At 44.1% G+C, this 19,604-nt stretch overlaps 1 protein-coding gene across 1 annotated transcript in view; it reads right to left on the reverse strand.

Moving 5' to 3' along the window:
• Window positions 1-19,604, reverse strand: part of PIP4K2A (phosphatidylinositol-5-phosphate 4-kinase type 2 alpha) — a 183,485-nt gene that overhangs the window by 44,944 nt on the left and 118,937 nt on the right. Inside the window, exons 4-5 of the mRNA XM_002913152.4 lie at window positions 13,984-14,136; window positions 1,158-1,304 (exon numbers count right to left, since the gene is read on the reverse strand). Of these exons, the coding sequence (XP_002913198.1) occupies window positions 1,158-1,304; window positions 13,984-14,136 (300 nt within the window). The remainder of the gene's footprint in view (window positions 1-1,157; window positions 1,305-13,983; window positions 14,137-19,604) is intronic.

Consider the following 19,604-nt stretch of genomic DNA (forward strand, 5'->3'; position numbering starts at 1 on the left):
GGGAGAGGAAGAAGCAGGCTCATAGCAGAGGAGCCTGACGTGGGGCTCGATCTCATAACGCCGGGATCATGCCCTGAGCTGAAGGCAGACGCTTAACCGCTGTGCCACCCAGGCACCCCAGTGTCTTTGTATTCTTTAGGTAAATATCCAGTAGTGGAATTACTAGATCATATGGCAATTCTATTTTTAATTTTTTGAGGAACTTCCATTCTGTTTTCCACAGAGGCTGTACCAGGGGTCCTCTTTTAAGACTGAAGGAGTCTGAGACCAAAAAATTTGAGATCTACTGGCAAAGAGCAAAGGGTGGCAAACTTTTTCTGAATGGGTCAGATGGTAAATGTTTTAGGTTTTGTGGTTCAAAACAATGTCTGTGGTACTACTCAACTCTGCCATTATAGTATAAAAGCAACCATATGTGAGACAGAAACACTGACCATGGCAGTGTTCCAATAAAACTTTATTTACAAAAATGGCCAAGCTGGATTTGCCATGCAGGCAGGTCACAGATTGCCAGCTCCCAACTTGGATCTTCTCCCCTAAAGTCAGTGATCCAGAGTCAGCTCCCCTCACTCCCCTCAGAATTCCTGTGGTATGCCTCTCACTCAAGACCTTTGAAATAGCTGGTCTCAGGGCCTGTGTCCTCTGTCAGAAATGCCCTTCCCTCAGCTCATGCCCTCTTCCTTTGGGTCTGCTGCAAGGTCACCTTCCCAATGAAACCTTCCCCGACACCCTATTTAAGCTGGGTTCCTCCCCCATTCTTCCCCATCCTAACCTCTATCCATAGCCCTTACCACTTCTTACTATGCTATAGGATTCACTTGCTACTTTTACTTACTGTCTGTCTGTCCCCACCACAACGTCAGCTCCTTGAGTGCAAGTTTGCTCTGTTTTGTTCATCGCACTATTCCCGGCACCAAAACAGTGCCTGGTACCTAGCAGCCGTTCAATAGATAACTTGTTGAAAATCAGATGCAGTACCTCTTAACATGTGCAAAGTCTTCTGGTAAAGCCAGCAAGCGATCCTTGCTTCAACCGAAGGCGAGCATTGCTAGTTTAGTTGCCTGGTGGCTTTAAGCTCTGAGCACCTCCTAAGTGGTTAGAATGATGTTACAACATTTGCTTAATTACTTAATAAAAATTAACAAAAAAAATCTCACCTTTAAGTCGTATTTCCTATATACAGATAAACGGTGGCTGAAGACATTTCTTGTAACAATCACGTATATTTCAACTCCATCGACATTAAGCCGGTACATGCCCAAGAACTGGGGAAGAAGGGTGATCCCATGACATTCTACTATATACTGCACAGGAGAGAGAAAAAGGAACACGTTATGTAATCAAAAGGTGCTCATTCGGATGTAAAATATAACTCCTGCCTATGGCGTTTAGACAAAGTGAAACCCTCCGACCACTAAGGTCCTATTTACGGGAAATGACCATGTTTATACTGCCTGACACAGGATCTGTGTTCACCATGTATACAGATATAAGACAATTCAACTTTATCTCCAAAGAGATATTTTTTCCTAACATCCCAAACTAATTTGTAAAGTCAAAACTTGTATATAAGAGTGTTAGACGAGAGGGCAAGTGATTGGTCCATTTACTAATTCTTCTAAAGTGAAATGACACCCTACCGAGGGCCTCCCCCTCCCTCCCCAGAAGCCTGGGTGATGACTCAGTGAGGGTGAGGGAGAGTCACTTGGCCACTAAGATCAGCTCTTTTAACAGTGTTAGGAAAGTATAGCATTGAAGCTGTGATTAAAGAGGAAACTGTGGAGAGAGCTGTTAGGAGCTGGGACAGTCATGCTCTAGTCCTAGTTTTCGTTTCTCACCCACCACACTCATGTGTCGAGCTAAGCTGCCCACCAGAGCAGCAGCGTGAAGGGAAGGTGCCACGCTACCCCTGCTGCTTGCTCCTGCCCTACGGATGGACAGAGGTACTCTGGCCCCATGTCAGATTTCAACAAAGCCATTGGACAAGTCCCAGCTTTGACACCATTTCTCATGACAGTTGCAAAAACACAACACGAGTCTCAAAGTACTGAGGACCATCCTCTAAAAGGCCACAAGAGGGAGACACATCTCCTTTGAAAGCTGATCTGTATAAAATGGGTCCCACTGCACTCTCCAAAGGAAAGTTGGGTTTTCCCTTCTTTAAAATGAAAGGGGAGAAAATATTTCAAAAGAGCTTGTTTTTGTCCTTGACAGGTGTGTGAAATCTCTAGGATAATGAATAGCATGAGCAGCATGCTTCCAAAATTGTAAAAATTGTTAAAATCATGCACATTGTGCATATTTACAAGGAGACGCCTGTAAGAATGGTTGCCAAGTGGAAATGGTGGAATTTGGGGTAACTTTGCTTTCTCCCCCGCTTTTTGTAAATTATACTGCTTGAATTTTTCCATTTTACAACGAGCATTTATTAAAAATAAAAATAAAATGCACTTTCAAACTTTTTGGTGGTAAACACTGTCAGTAATCAACTCTGATAATATTTAACCATCTTAAAAGTCAAAAAACGCCTTTCGTTTTTGTCTCTAAAGACGCACAGCATCCGTTCGTGAGTTTGGTATTTGTCACCCAGAGCGTTGGCAGGTTTTAAGATGCTCTTGTTCTTTTCCATCATTCTGACCATAACTGAGCTACACATTTTAATTTGATGCATTTCCTGAGTAGAGTTTCACCTCAATTTGTTCTTCATTTGAAGTCAGATCAGTGGAACATTTTCTATTTCTCTCCTTTCCAAAACACAGTAAATTAACGTGAGGTTTGCTAATACCAAACAGGCTGTAAAGAGGCATTGGCTGAAAACAAAACTTCTCACATCTGATCTAAAGACATAAAAAGGGTTGTTGTCCCTCATCTCTGAAGAAAGATGGTTGGGTGAGCCTTAAAAACCTGGGGACTGCAGGGGTCTACATTGCGTGAGCACGGCAGAAAGACTGTGGGTTTGTGAGCTGGAAAGAACGCATATGCATCCTGGTGCCTCCGTTTACCAGCTGTGGGATCTTGGGCAAGTTACTAGATCATGCTTCATTTTAGTTTCATTTTCTGGAAACTAAATGATTCACCCTAATTCCTACCATCAAGGAAAGTTCTTGTGAGGATTAGTACGTCCAAGTACTTCACGCCATGCCTGTGCACGGTACTACACTCTCCCTCCCTCTGCAGGGGCCAGTGATGATAGTAACAATTATTCTCATTCAAAACTCTGTAAGGAACTTCAGTGTTACACCCATCTGCTTGGTCCTCTGACCTCACTCACGAACGCGGACTGGGGTCCACTCCGAGGCGGGCTCTGTGTAGGTATTTCGGAGGTTCATAGGGTAATGTCTGTCCCCCGCCCTGGGGGTGGGGGGGACACACCAGTTTCAGTTTGGCTGCTCAACCCCTCTTTGTGCTCAGATTATTCTCATCTCGGCCTATCTTTTACCAGTCCTGGCAGCAGAATAAGTCATTTTGATCAAAATCTCCGGATCAAGCCACAGAGCGCCGCGAACAGAGCAGACACTATTATTCAGGTAATGAATACGATAAAGAAACTTTGTGCGTGCGGTACAGGAAATCGTCGACAAGCTTTTTCTTTTCCCCACAGAAAAACACCCACGCAGATGACATTCTACAACTCCTCTATCTTTAAGACTAAATAAATTACTGCATATAAAAAAAAGATCAGTTCAATCTGCATCTCCAAGTTTCTACATGTGCTGCTTCTCAAAGGCCTGGCTCAGGCATGAGGCTCTTAGACGAACACCTTGAAAAATACAGATTTAATAGACTGAAGCTCCTGAGTTTCTAAACATGTACAAGACCACACCCCACAGTCAAGCCTATCCTATTAGATTCCAGGACTGATGAGCAACAGTTGGTGTCAAAGGTTTAGAAAGCATTTATGGGTCAAAACTTCGCAGAAGAGAAAATCCCATCCGTGGATGGAATTTCTGGGCAGGGGCTCCAGGAAAAGATTACGTGGTTTCATTACAGTAGAGGGACATTGCACGGGCTCTGGCAATGCCGGGGCTGGAGGACCGCTGTTCCAGCACGGCGTGTCACTGCATGGGGGAGCTGGCATGGAGGCCTGAATGGTCATCCTCCTGGATTCTTCACCAGCTGACCGCGGAAATGCTGCACACGAACTCCTACGCCAGTGGTTGCATCTGCAAGCCACACACACGAACTCCCGGGGTAATCCCACATCCAGGGAGACTGTAAAGTCACGGCCAGAGCATGAGCTGGGCCCTTCGCACAACTCAGCCGCATCACGCGGCTAGGAGCCCTCTCGGCCCAGCTCCACATTCACTAGCTGTGTATCCCTTGGCCGGTTATTCAACCTCTCTGTGTCTCCGCATTTGGAGAAGAGGGGTAATGACAGTAATGAGGGCACAGGGCTTTTGTGAAGAATGTGAAGACTGGAGAAACAGGACTCAGTGGGACTGACTGCCCATGACTCGAGCTGGAACAAGATGAAACCAAGTCCCTGGGGTGAGGGGTGGAAAAGGAAGCGGGGAGGGAGGGACGGAGACTTCCTAGAGTGCCTGATGTGTCCCTCAAATGCTGAGAAATGGATTTTATTTTAAATGCACGATGGGAAGTCTCAATTTCAATGAACATCCACAGAGCAAAGACTTTCCCAAAATGAAGTTTTGCGAATGTATGTAGTATGTCTGTATCTGCTTATAAATGAAGTAATATTCTTGTAAATATAAAAGAAACACTAAAAAAACTGTATTTCTCTCTTATGTTGCTTTTAGGATCAGAACTCTGAGCATTTCCCTTGAAGAATTTAAACATCACTGACAAATTTACAAGACAACTTGTACATAAATGCTTCAAAAATAGAAGAAAGGGGAGTATGGTGGGCACTAAAACATCACGGCTTTCTCCAATAACCAATTACTTGTCAGGAGCATCCTCTTCTTTTTTTCAATATTGAAAAACATCCTCAGCATCTCCTAATTTCTTTTTTAACATTGTTGATTCAATCACAAGATAATCTAAGGAGTCTTTGCGTCCTCCCTTCTACATGCATAATTTCCGGACTATGAGAATGAAGAAGTTAACAACTTAATCCTGAGGATGACTCCTTAAGAAAGGTGTAAATATTTCTTTCACTTTCAACTTGTGTCTTGATGTGGCTATAAGGCAGGCCTTCCCTACTGGCAAAGGACATAGACGCATGGGCGTCCCGTCCCCGCCCCCCCCCCACTGCTGTATTAATATCTCAGTCTACAGACTTGGCAGGTGCCGTGCCTACAGTAGCCAGGCAGACTCCTTTCTAGAAGTCAGATGAGTTTGCAACTTCTGTCCTCTGCCACTGAGGTCCCAAGGGAGAGAATGCCACAATGGACCAGACACTTGGCAACGCTGATCACCCACGTGTGGCTCGGAAATTAAGAGCACATATCAGGCAAGAGAGACGATTCTTTTACGAGAGCATGGGCTGCATTATACAGGCCTGGAGAGTGTGCCTTTCAGTGGCTTCTCGAGTATAGCATTTTCCTGACACATTGCTACCTGTGGCAGAATGCTGGCTCTCTAGGTCACCTGCAGCCAAGCTCCTCTCTCACATCCAACATAGAAACAGAGTCCAGGTCTGGCGCCTGGACTGGTGGCTTTCAAATGCTTGCAATTCCATGATGACACTGAGCTTTCATCTGAATCGGTACTGAATATTTACCCCCCAATTTTCAAAGTGTGAACTTGATTACCATCGGTCCTTATTACACTTGCTATATGAAGCTAAAACAATCACAGTTATTCTTGGGGTCAGCGTCCACATTCTCAGTGTTAAACTCACTGCATTACCTACATTTAAATGCATTTTAAAATATTGTTTAAATTTATTAAGTATTTTTCACTTTTGTACTTTCCTGGCTGGATACCTCAAGTCACCTGTTACTTATCACGGAGTGGCTTCTGTTTTTTCCAAGAGCACTCTCAGAAACTTATATTTGCTGGTGGTATTTCTGTCTGAAACCTGTGTTTCCAACCCTAACAGTTCTTACTTTCTTCTGTCTTCTCTTTAAAAAGGTACTTGTAAACGATTCTATGGTGCAATCAATAAAACCAAATTTTATCTCTTCCAAAGCCTTCCTTAGAACTTTTTCCTACATAGCCAAGGGTTTGTTAGAACTGTCATCCCATGAAAAATTAACGTGGTGAAATCCGAATTTTTAAAACATACACAAGGAAACAGTCATAAGGTCTGTTTCCTCTGCTGTTAGGTGCTCAGCAAGAATGACAAGTATTATGACTCCCCGCTTTGTTGCTCTCCTCATGCAAAATGAAATGCCATTAAAAGATTCGCAGCTGACTGAAGGGTTCAGCAGAGAGGATTCTCGGTGATGTGCTGCAACGGATAAATATTTATATGTCCGCGTGAGAGTGTGAACCTGGGCTCTGGCTTTTGGAAATGGCTGTTATTACCATGTTTCACTCATTTTTTTAGAGGCTTGAAGTGACAATTTAACATAGCATCAAATTAATACTTCAATGTAAAGTCTTGCTTCATTTAATGTTTTTGAAAGGTTAAATTATCTGTAATCCTTATTGTGCCTCTGGCTATGTTTATAGATCACTGCGACAACATGAACGAAAAGAAAAGGAAAGAAAGAAGAAAGACAGACAGACTGAAATTAAGGACTGCTTTGTTTTAGAATGACCAAAGCAATAAATAAATCCAAACTTAACTTGAATTAATGTTTTGGGAAAATGGACTTTAAATATTAGTTAACAGAATTTATTTTAGTTTCATACAGGTTTGAGTTGAAAAAAGAATGTAAGGATGACTACATTTAAGCTAATACAAACACAAAACTCCTGCCTTTCTTAAAATTGATAAAATCAGATTTAAAAGGAACAAACACTCCTCTGTAGTGTTTATAAACACTCTTAGCACTGAGATAATGCAGAATACATAGAAATACCTGAGGGCAAACACTGAGACTCCTCTTGTTTGTTACAATGTAATTAAGACCCAGAAACACCATGGTTATTAAAGATGAAATGACTTCGTAAAAACTACTGTATCGTGATAAAGTGCAGATGGCATTTATTCATTGATTACAATNAATGCAGATGGCATTTATTCATTGACTACAACGAAAACGCAGAATTGCTCCAACATCGCCCTAAGGAGATCTGAGAGGTCCGTGGCGTCCACTAGAACCACACCCGATGGGAGGCTTTAGCTGGTCAAAAAAGGCAGGTTCCAGAACCAGCCCCTTGACCTCCAGTCAGAAGCTGCATCCCCAGTGGCCCATGACTGGGGTTGGGAGGCCAGAAGTTTAAGCAGGTGTGCCAGGGAGCCAGGACAGGAGGAGTAGCTGGGGCCAGAGAAGCTGGGCTGGGTAGCAGGAGAGGCAGGGAGCAGGGAGGTGCTAGATTCCGACAGAAACATGCTGTGCTCCCTGTTCATTTTCTTCAGCACAGACAAAACTCTCTGGACACCTTTCCTCAAGTCAGCTCGGAGGCCCTCTGGAGATGAAGCAATGTGCTCACCAAGACCATCAAACATAAGNCAAGTCAGCTCGGAGGCCCTCTGGAGATGAAGCAATGCGCTCACCAAGACCATCAAACATAACAAGGCAAGTGTGGCTGCCTTTGGGATAGGCCTTCCCGCCCAGCTGTGGAGTGCAGTTCACAGCCTTGTTGGCAGTCCTTCCGGGTCAGCCTCCCTGTGACTCTGGCCCAACATGGGAGCTTTGGGGTGGGGGTGGGGGAGCTCAAGAGCGCCCCGCCAGTTGGCTTTGGTTTGGTTGGCCTGCATGGCGGTCTGACTTCCCCTTCTGCCCAATCCTGCTTCTTCCCCCTACTCTACATAAAGAGGTTTGATCCCTAGTCTACGTCTTGACCCCAGACTATGGGGGCTTATTCTGCTTGGGAAGGTCACTCTGACTGAGAGGCAGCAGGCCCAAGAGACAACATATTCAGGTTCCCAGAAACTGCAGAGGTTAGGACCATCAGAAATAGAACTTGAACAGTCACATGTAAAACTTTTAAAAAATATAGGATGCAGTCTCAGAGATGAACATATAACAAGAAATTATCAGGAATGAACTGGCAGATTTTTAAAAATGGAACTTCTATAAGGAAAAATGTAGTTATTGAAATAAAAACCCATTGGACAGGTGAGACAACAGAATAGGACAGCTGAGAAGAGAACTGGGACCGGCAAAGCTGAGGCATTTCCCCGGAATCTCACGAGCAGGGATGTCGAGATGGAAAAGCAGGAAAGAGGAGTTGATGAGCCGTGGAGATCAGAATGAGAATGTTCTAGCTATAGAAGAGACAAGAGGAGATAGGCGGTGTATAAAGAGAAAAGGATGACAGAATTTCCAGAAACTGGAGGAAATCTGCTGTGGGCAGTTGGTGTTGGTCAATGGGCTGGGCAGCTCCTCCAGAAGCCTGAGAACGAACGGGTAGGGCGCTGGGAACTGAGGGCTCCAATCATCCCATTAGCAAGCAGCCACTCCCCGCCTGCAAAGTGGAGCTTGGCGGGGCACTCCCTGGGGGCTTGAGAGATGCCAAAGGCCTTCCTGATGTTTCCACGAAGAGACGCCAAGAAATGTGTTTGCAGCTTCTGAGGGCAGAGGCCCTGCTGGGAGCTCAGCTCTAGTAACAGAGTTCCAGGGTACCCCTTGGACTTGAAACTTTAACCTACTTTTCAAATTTTCACTGACCTCTCCTCCAGATAGGGAACCAAAAACCCAAGAGCAGACTCAAGAGTGTTTCTCCAGCTCTAGAAGGTAGATGGTGCCCTGCCACCTAAGAAGCTTCACCAGCGTCACCTGGGAGCAGGTTAGAGACGTGGCATCTCGGGCCACCCCAGACCCACTGATTGAGAATCTGCGTTTCTGCACGGTGCTCAGGGCTTGTGTCTATAATCAAAGTGCGAGAAGCGCTGATGTGTTATGTAACTTTTTCTCCTTCCTCGCAACACCCAACGGTTCCAGCTGTTGGCTTTCACAGTGCCTGTTTCTTGAGCTTTCTTCTATCCGTGGCTCATTCTTCGAATGGTAACACCAACACCACTGTCCCTCATGAGAGGATAAAAAGATGTACTCCAAGGAGGGTCCAAAAAAGTCAAACATTCACTCACATCCTCTACTGAGATGTGAGGTACTAGCAAGCTTATTTAACAAGGAATTCGGATTTTTAGGCATGACATCCAGATTCTGATCAAGTTACTAGTTGTTTCCCAGTGCAGAGGATAAAAAAGGATTTGGGGGTTACTTTATCAACCTTACCAGTTTATCGTTTCAGCCATTTTGAAATAAGAAACAAGTAAATTTAAACCCTGTATTTCAAAAACTTAAAATATATTCTTTATGGTATATTCTTAGGCCTTTCTTAATGATGTATACAGTAACCTGTTCCCTCTCCTAAAACTTCTAAAATTTTACTGAAACGGACCTGAATTTCAGTTAAAGCTGAAGCTACATGATGTCAGAACTCCCAATGATTTCAGGCCAGTGAGGGGAAAAAAATCAGTCATTTTAAGAGAAGTAAGACATTCAAGCAGGCTCTTGACTACTGTTTTCTTTTCGAATGCTCTTCTGACACCGGTGAACCAATCAGTTGATAATCGTCATTTACAAGACCCAAGGTTGTTCTAGCCTAAGAGAAATTTGAAGAAAATGGTATTGACACCAAAACTTCAGGTTATTTTCCCAAATATAACAAAGAGAAAACCAAATAAAGTAAAAGAGACTTGTAAGTGTTTGCTTTGCTTAACAGAAATTTTCCAACAGTCTGAGAAACGATGCTGAGTGGAAATTACAGCAGGATTTGGGCTGCAAGTAAAGACCAAGGCAAGATGCAGGGGCTTGGGGAAAATTCTAACTCCTCATGGTTTGAATCTTCATAATTCTGCAACAGTGCCACACGGTACCAGAAACCGGGCCCCCTAGTGGACTGACAGAGTTAATGATTTCAACCCTGGGAGGTAGGAAACCAAGTAGAAGAATGGTCTTTATCTTACTTAGTTATTGACAGAGCACTTACCAAATACCACACTGAGCAGGTTGTAAATAACAATTCACCTACTTAGCACAATACCCAACGAAGGAGGTACTATTATCCAAATTTTACAGACAGAGAGGCAGGCATAGAGAGGTTAGGTAACTTGCCCAAGGTCACGCAGCTGGTCAGGGGCGAAACTGCAGCAGACAGCTTCAGAGTCTGAGGTCTGGACCACCTACCACACCACGTCCCTGGTAAGGTTGGCTCGTCAGAAGCTTAGTGCCAGGAAGGATTTATTTAACCATCTAGCAATGTTCCACTTCTCCAGAGCCTGGCCTCGTGGTGATTTTAACCTTCCAGACTACAGCTGCAGCTCTGGATATACTCCATCAAAACAGAAAACAACGAAAGCAAAGAGAAGGGAAAAGAGAAGTCAAAGGGCTGCGGAATAACCACAGCTGTCGGCAAGTCCAGCCATTTGCTCCATGGGAGACGCCCTCTCTGCGAGCCGGTCCCGCCCACTGACAGGCAGTTGGAACGAGCCTCAGTGCTTGCTAGACACTGCAGCTCAGAAGCACAGCACGTCAGAAGGTAAAAGCAGCAAAGGGCAAGAGGAAATAGAAGAACTGGCGGTTGCTGCCGAAGCAGGAGACAGAAATCAGTAAGACTCAACATAAATCCTCGAATTTGCCCAGGCCTACGTCAACTAGGAAGGAAGGCCTGACACACACCTCAAATGCCTTGAGCATCACTGACTAGAACAGGGAACCACAAAGCCTGGAGACCTCTCCTGAAGCACAGATGACGAGGCCTGTGTCCGATCGCGTGCAACAGCAACACCTGGGGATGGACGAGGCTGAGCTCGCCACTGTGTCACATCACCGGCACCCCTGTGTGAAGGTGGCCTGTGAGAGAAGTGGCCAGAAGAACATTCAAACCCTGCCTGAAGGAAGCCAGGCTGGCAGAGGGTCGGGGAGCCCGTGCAAACTGCACCCTCCCTGGCACAAGCGTGGTGACTAAGTGTAATTGTGTGTCGGTGTGGTTTCAGCAGCCTGCACTAAGTTCTGTGAAATTCTGTGTTGCACGGGTGTTTGCGAGGATGATGCTGATTGTGTCACATGTCCTCTCTGCGGCACGCTCTTTAGACTAAGACAACCCTGTCTGATCCTCGTACCAAGAACAGTTCCAGTCCTCCTGATCAACTGACTCACGGTATCTTCAGGCACAGCAGCTGTGTAATGGACTCAGTCAGGTTTCTCCTTCCACCTTGGCTGCTCGGAAACTCAAATTTCCGGCCCTCACGCTAGCAAGCATGCTGGCATCCTGGCATGATGTTTCCAGCTCATCCCAGGCTCCGTTTTGTGTCTTAACCCTCTCCTTCCTTCTTCTACCTTCCCCCTCTTCCCATTTATTCTGTCCTGTGTTTCAAACTTCCTTGAAGGCCACCTTGTATTCTTTCTGGAATTAGGTCAAGAATAAATCTGTGAACGAATGAATGTATGAATGAATGAATGAATGAAACATAGATCGGGAAACTGAGCTTCAGAGATCACCTAGGTAGCCATTTCTTAACAAGCTAGGATCTAGGTCTCCTGACTTTCAACTTAATATCCTTGAAATAAATTGTATTAATAGTGGTGATTCTCAATCATTAAGACACTCAATTTTTTATTTATTTTGAAGATTTTATTTATTTGAGAGAGAGAGACAGAAAGAATGAGCAAGGGTGAGGGGCAGAAGGAGAAGCAGACTCCCTGCTGAGCACGGAGCCAGACGTGGGGCTCAATCCCAGGACCCTGGGATCACGACCAGAGCTGAAAGCAGATGGTTAACTGACTGAGCCACTCAGGTGCCCCAAGACACTTTAGATTAGATTTAAAATACTATTTTTAAGAAGAAAGAAAAAGCTAGATGTTGGATAACAGAGTTTTCTGGGTAAAGAACATACCAAGAAAATAACTATTTTCTAGCAGTGGAACGAAAGGCAATCTTTAGCACTGTGAAAGCCCTGGGAGCACGTCAATAGATTTATTTTGATCCCCAATGTATTTTATGTCATACTGATGACATGTCAAATCTGCATGCAAGCTTACAGTGACTACTCCAGAGAAAACGTTTCAAACAGTGATTTCTGGAAAGCCAAAAAATTCTGAACTCGAAGTTGTCATCAGGAAGTTCATGTTTGAATTACATGCCACATTTTATTAGAGCGGTATCATAGCCACGTATCAGAATAATACGTTTTCATCAGTCACTGAGGTATCACTTTGCTTTGAATGTTCTGAGATAATTTAAAGAAAGAATAAAAAGAACGTCTAAGTATGACATTAAGTTCCAGAGGGGGAGAAATGAAAGAGTAGACAATTTAAAAGGTGAATAGCTAAAAGTCCCATCTTGTCATTCAATTCATTCAGAAACACCGGGCCTTGGCGTTTCATCCTCACCTGATACTATCCTGGCATCTTAAAATGTCCTTTGTATTAGGCAACAACGTTAAGAGCTATAGAACAAATTTCAAAAGGAAGAGATGTTATAAAAGACTTTTTAGACATTCAATGAGTTTAGAGGCTGACTAACGCTTTTAGAGAACAAATTAGGAGCAGTTCCCAGTTTCCAGAAACAGACTATAGCTCAAAGATTTCTAATAGATTTCACTGCAAGCAAAATGCGATCGATCTCATTCGCAGAGATGGGAAGAATAAGCCGCTGCCAAGAAATAATCCATGATGTCAGAGCATCACGCGTGACCATCAAGTAGGGAAGCTGACTTTAAAACAGACATCCCGGAGCTCACAAATCCAAACGAGCACTGCCTGCCAAGTAGTCACCTTGAGAGGCCGAGACTGAACAATGTGTCAGAATCCTCTGCTTAACACAAGCAGGGCCCTCAGCACTTTATTTTGAATATCCTCTGTGACAGCCAGTCTTTACCTGGGAGGAGGATTTGGAGCTATTTAGGTCAAAAAGTGAAGCAGGAGACTAAATGCAAGCGTGCATATGTGTGTGTGTGTGTGTGTGTGTGTGCGCGCGCGCGCGTGGGGTCAGACACCAGTTCTGAAGATGATTGCTGTGATGTTGCAAGCAGCGGTCACATTTATGCCAAAGACCACAATTCTCAGGATGCCTGTGTGACTTGACAGTGACAGTGCCGGCGCCATATACTGAGCTGCCAGGCCGTGGCAGACGCTGTGTTGAGTACCTGACATGCCCTCTCCCGTATTATCTCCATTGTCTAAATGAAGAAACTGAGGCTTCGAAATCCAGAAGTCCCATGGTTACTAGGTGACCGGGCTGGCATGTGAACCCAGGACTGTCTGACACTGGACTTCATGCTTTTATGTCACAGTAGGTAAGTCCTCTAACGGCTCCAGCTGGGACCTGGGTGCACGCGCTCTACCAGGCACACTTGGGTTGGACTTTATTGAGATGGGGGGGGGAAGGGAAGAGACAGGGAGGGAGGCAGAGAGAGAGCTCACTGCTTCCAACGGTAGTTTCACTTTCTTCCCAAGGGATTATGAAGGGAGAACACTGAGGGGCAAAAAGGAAGCAGGAACTAGACAAACACCAACTTTCCAAAATTGAGTAACTTTCTCAGAGTGGGGTGGACCTCTCTGGGGCAGGGACAGGAAGAGACAGAGAACAGCAGGATAGGATTTGGAGGTGCAAGTGGATAAATACCCAAGAAGTCAACACCTAACTGCTGGCATGGTCGAAACACTTCTGAAACGTTGCCAGATCTTCAATTGAGTGATTTGAAATTCAGAATGGTAATCATCAAAGCTATTATGCAGAAGAGTATTTACATGAAAAGCGTATATAAATAACTACTGATCACAGTACAAGAATCCCTGCATGTTAACAATCAGTAATCTGGCCACGGAATGTTAGTAAACCCAACTAGAGGAGATTTTTATGTCAAATGTGTTCTCATCATTTCCTAACGTATCTTTGGCCTTGGTCATAACTCATCGTGAATGTTAACTTTCTCGAGAGTTTCAAATAGAGAAAAATTACCTGGTGGTATTTCTTCAGGATGTTGTGCATTTCGGCTACATCTTCACTCGTGATGGTCTTGATGATGTATCTTTTGTCGTAGGAAGTGTGGAATCGAGCTCCACTGCGTGCCTGGGAGTCGTTGGGAAGGGGTGCACTCCTGGTCAAGGAATTCTTCCGGTCGGAATAAGACAGGGGGAGGAGGGAAGAGACTGATTAGAGGTATGGCCATCTGATTTCCAGATAGTGTGTTGTCATTATGAGTTTTCAAACACAATTATGTTAGGAAGAAATTGGTCTAAGTAGGATGACAACATTATATATTCATCATAACTCAAACTGCTAGTCTTTCAAATGAAATGAAAATAGCCTGGATGTATACTATGCTTCTCACGTCCTTAAAATAGGCTAATGCCTAGAATTACAACCAAAGTTTTTTTGTTCACCTTGTTCTTTTCTGAGTTGGACAAGAGCTCAGATTTTCTTCTGAATCGAATTAGGTTCGAGTCATGAAAATTTTTTTTTTTACATTTCCCGAGTGGTTTCCTTATAGGACAGGTACTCTGCCAAACAGCAGGCAGAAAATATTTCTCCTAATTCTGATACCATCCCCACGAAGTGGTTACTATTAATATCATCCTAGTTTTATAGATGAGGAGACGGGGACAAGAGAGGGCTGATTTGGCTGCCGCTACTGACACTCTAGCTAGGTAAGTCCACCCGACCGTCTACCCTTTTCTCACTTGTGACTCTCCTGTTTGAATCTCTCATTTTCTTAGCCTCCAAGAAACCTCTCCCTCTTCCTCCAACCTTCTTACTCTAGTCACTCAGACTACTAGGATAGCCCCTAGCATCTCGAAAGTCTGGACCTCACCCCTGTCACCTGTGCTCCTCAGTATTTACCCTCCTGCCCTGCCTGGCCCCACTGGGTTGCGTAGGCAGGATTCAAAGGCAAAGACAACGTCCCTCTCCAACTTCCTCGCTAAAAGTGGGCATTCGAAAGCCCCACTGAATGTCCACTAAAGGGGACACAGATGTCTTTAGAGAGGCAGGTGATTACCCTGCATCATGGATTTTCAATGAAAGAGTTCCTTTCTGTCTGGTATATTTGAGCCTCTTTATCCTTTCCTTCCTTTCTAGATGAAATCCGACAGGATTGAGTGCTATGAAGTACAACTATGTTGCAGGGGTAGTAACTCAGGAAGGTCCTTCCGGGGCTGAGGGGGCGGCCCGTGAGCGCATTCTCATCTCCCAGGATGCACCCCGGCCCGGCTGTCGCGCGCCGCCACATTCTGCAATAGCGCGTTTGGATCAGCGTGCGGCCAGGCACACCTGTCAAGTGCAGAGCCCACGCTGCCAAGGAACGGAATTTGCTTTCCTTAGGTTATTAAGAAACTGGAGAGAAGAAAAAAAAATCGATATAACTTCCAATGACTTTAAATAGCAGGATTTGGCAGTGTTAAATTATTCTTGAGACAACTGAAATCCATTAGATAGACTGAGAAGGATGAAAACAATTTTCAGGACAAAAATGGCCATATTCATGAGAGTCTAATTCTCCATGACATTGGTTTTTTTATTTTTTTCCTCAAAAAAAAAAAATCTCCTTTGCAACTACTTCCTACTAAGAAGAGAAAGGAAGAAAATCAAAGTGAATTCCCCCTCTTGGGGTTTTAAACACTAGCAAAAAATAAAAGCAATCGTTGCCACAGGCTAGTGGTCTTACACTTTTCTCCCATGCATTAGCGTGCAAAAAATTATTCCAAATAAATTCTTTTTGGAAGGGGGTGGCGTAGGTAATAAAGGACACAATGATGGCAACTATTTATTGATATCAGATATTAAAGTCTAACATCCTATCACAGACCAACGGGGGAGAATAAAATTGAAAGCTGCACAGCAAGTGCTTCTCAAACTTTAATGAGCCACCAAGCACCTGGGGGATCATGTGGAAATGAAGATTCGGACCCCGCAGGTGTGGGTTGGGGAGGGCCATGGCAGGTGTGTCGCCCAGGTGACAATCAAGGGTCTGCTGAATTGTAGCTGTGATGTGCTTTCTCTGTGCACAGTGTGTCAAATCCAGCACATTAAGCGTGTCATAATTACACACTTACCTGCATGAACACCTTTCCCATTATATGCTGTCCAGTTCTGGTTTGGTTAAAATGGGAAACTTTATTTTATTTTTTTTTAAAGATTTTAAACATTTATTTATTTATTCATTCATTAATTTATTTATGTGAGAGAGAGAAAGAGAGAGAGGGAGTGCAAGGAGGAGCAGAGGGAAAAGGACAAGCAGACTCCGTGCTCACTGCGGAGCCCAATGTGGGGCCTGATCCCGTGACCGTGGAATCATGACCTGAGCAGAAGCCAAGCATAGGATGCTCTTCCGACTGAGCCACCCAAGCGCCCCAAAATGGGAAACTTTATAGTGAAGGACACTTTGTTGCGTTGACTGTATTAATTCATTAGAGAAGTGTATAATAATAATATGTACAAGGGAGTGTATGGGTTTCCCAAGGGCTAGAAATGACTCATCACATAAGCAGTGGCTCTTCAGCTCAGATGTTACCTCCTTTCAAATTCTTTGTCTTCCCCTTCAGTTTCAAATATATTGATTGGGGCACCTGGGTGGCTCAGTCGTTAAGCATCTGCCTTCGGCTCAGGGCGTGATCCTGGAGTCCTGGGATCGAGCCCCACATCAGGCTCCTCTGCTGGGAGCCTGCTTCTTCCTCTCCCACTCCCCCTGCTTGTGTTCCCTCTCTCACTGGCTGTCTCTATCTCTGTCAAATAAATAAATAAAATCTTAAAAAAAACCCCAAATATATTGATAATCATTTATTCCAGACTCTGCATTAGCATATTGTCCAAGTCTTAATCCTGGTTATAACCCTTTATAAATTCTAATCTTGGTTCTGCCTCAACTCAGTTTTTCAATAATCACATGAGTAGACCCAATGCACAATGTCTACCTCCAATGTGTAGAAGGATTTTTTTAAGGCTCTTCGTTTTTAAATAATCAGTGAAGTTGGGAACAGACACTTTGTGAAAATCAAGAAAGTATCTTTATCACTACAAACATAAAAAAATATGAATCAAATTTATTGAAAGCCTTAGATAAGCAGAAAATCAGAAGAGTAAACACTATTTTACACAACATGAACAATCCTTGGAATGACTCTAAGGCCTGGAAAAATCCAACTCATTATTTTGCCTTTATTTTCACAACAGTCCTCTGAGATGGGGAAGGCCAGGTGCATTTCCCCACTTGAAGATAACCAAACTGTGGAGCACAATGGAGTCAAGTAATATGCAGGCTCCTGCCTAAAGCTTCCTCTGAGGAAACCAAAAAGGGCAATTTTCAAAGACTAAACTTCTCCCATTACTTAACATCATTATCATAGACTTTCTGTGGTCTTTGAAATAAGGGAGAAGTGTGTGTGTGTGTGTGTGTGTGTGTGTGTGTGTGTGTGTGTGTGTGGGCAGTACTGTGTAACAGCAGGGCCCATGTTCTGCCATTCTCCAGCCCTTGGATATGTCATTTAGCCTCTTTGAGCCTCAGTTTCTGTGTCTATAAAGTGAGGGAGAATAAAGCAGGGGAGAGGGTGAGCTGAATGAGAGCTCTACCACAGACCTTTTATAACTCTAAGAACGTGTTTACTCGAAGGCACGACGCACAGCTGCAGGACCTGTAGATTCACCTCAGAGGTGGGTCGGTAAGCTGCCCAACAACAGTTCAGTCAGAAAGGTATGACCACTACCTCAGCAGGAGCATAATGATGGTTTAATATATCTGGGCCACGATTAAAAAGAAGATGGCAATAGTTCTTAGGACAGCATGAAAAGAACACTTCATAGATTCCAGATATTCTCAGGACAATTTTGGCAAGAGCAAGAAAACAAGCTGAGAGAAGGAAGTTGAGGCCATGTATTGAAAGGAATCACTGAGTGGCCTCCATTCAGTCTGCTTTGTAGCAAAACTGAATACTGAAATTCTCTCAGTGTGCTTTGTTCTGTCACAAAGGAAAAATGAACCACAATATCATACAGGACAGTCGGTGAGTTTGGGAGGTCAAGAGGAGGAAGGCAGAGAAGAAGAGCTTGGGAGGGACTTTTGGGAGCCCCCAGAGGGTCCCTCTATGTGTAAATAATCCTCATAATCAAAGAGCATGACAGTTGAAAGCAACCTTGGAGATTATTCCAAACCATTCAATTTACAGGTAAGAAAACAGAATCCCAGAGAATGGAAATGACTTGCTTGCCTTAGTGCTTGAACATCTGAATGGGACGATGTACATGGAGGGCCTTGCAGGGGCCTCACCCAGAACAGTCAGCCTCCACCCCTCCCGGCATTGCTGCCTCCCTCCCAGGCTCAAGAGTCCGGTGGGCATTAGCAATAGGACTATTGATACAGTCTTCTGTAGTGACAAACACTTTCTAATCACAATTTAGAGCATGAGCAAACTGGCACAAAACCAAAACTGTCTTTATGTTTTCAGTCTCACCAAGTAAAAATTAATCATCGGTAACAGCCTCAATGCTAATGAAGCCCAGAGTCCTTAATTTACACTTTCATTAACATGTGTACAAATCCATCCTGACTCATTCTAGGGCTGTTCATTACTTGACTTGAGGCGGGTAGGAGTATAGGAGCTGTCTTCTCTCAAGGCCAGAGCTGAGACTGATGCATGTTTGTGCAACAAGGCTTCAGGACAGGGAAAGTGTGTGTGGGTGAGCCCCAGGCTTAGAGTCAGACAATTTGTGTGGCACAGACGGGGCTGAAAGCTGCGTAGCGCTTCGTACTTCTGACAGTCCTGTGCACGAGGATGACGGTGTCACTCCTAAGAATTCTTCACATTTTCCCTTTTTTTTTTTTTAAAGATTTTATTTATTAACTTGTCAGAGAGAGAAAGATCACAAGCAAGGGAGCGGCAGGCAGAGGGAGAAGGCTCCCTGCTGAGCAAGGAGCCCAGTGAGGGACTCATCCCAGAACCCTGGGATCATGACCTAAGCCAAAGGCAGACGTTAACTGACTGAGCCACCCAGGTATCCTGAATTCTTCACATTTCTAACTATGTGGCACAGTAAGTTGTGTCAGTTTTAATTAGTTCACATGTTCTGAGAATTGCTGGAGGTTTTCATTCTCTTTGGTGACTGGCTTCTGTCTTTAAAGACTGTCCTATCCCCGGTTTTTCCCTGCTTAAAACTGTAAGGGTTTCAATGGCAAAGAATGCCAAGGCTGAAAGAAGTAATCCTTTACTGTGGGAATGTGAACTGCTGGGTTACTCTCCACAATGCTAAACTGGCAAGAAAGGAAGAAAGGAAAGAAAGAAACAGAAAAAGAAGTTAAGACAAAAATCTGCAAGTTTGGACAAGATTTACAAGGAAGAAAGAAGGTCCAGCTGAAGACACCATTTTAAAAAAAAAATCTGTCTCCTCTTAACCATCTGATTTAAAAGACCAAGTCTAAGATGAAAATCTGATCTAACCGAAGGCCTAAAAAGCACGGCTTATAGGGCTGGTTTAGTCATCTTCAAGGTAATTCCCATTTCCAAAGTAAAATATTTACTCTCAGGAATGTTCACCATTACCTACCTGTCTGTGTGTATTGAGAAAGCTGCCAGGTAAAATTACCCAATGAC

This window comes from Ailuropoda melanoleuca, chromosome 15 (genome assembly GCF_002007445.2).
Source record: "Ailuropoda melanoleuca isolate Jingjing chromosome 15, ASM200744v2, whole genome shotgun sequence".
Taxonomy (NCBI): Eukaryota; Metazoa; Chordata; class Mammalia; order Carnivora; family Ursidae; genus Ailuropoda; species Ailuropoda melanoleuca.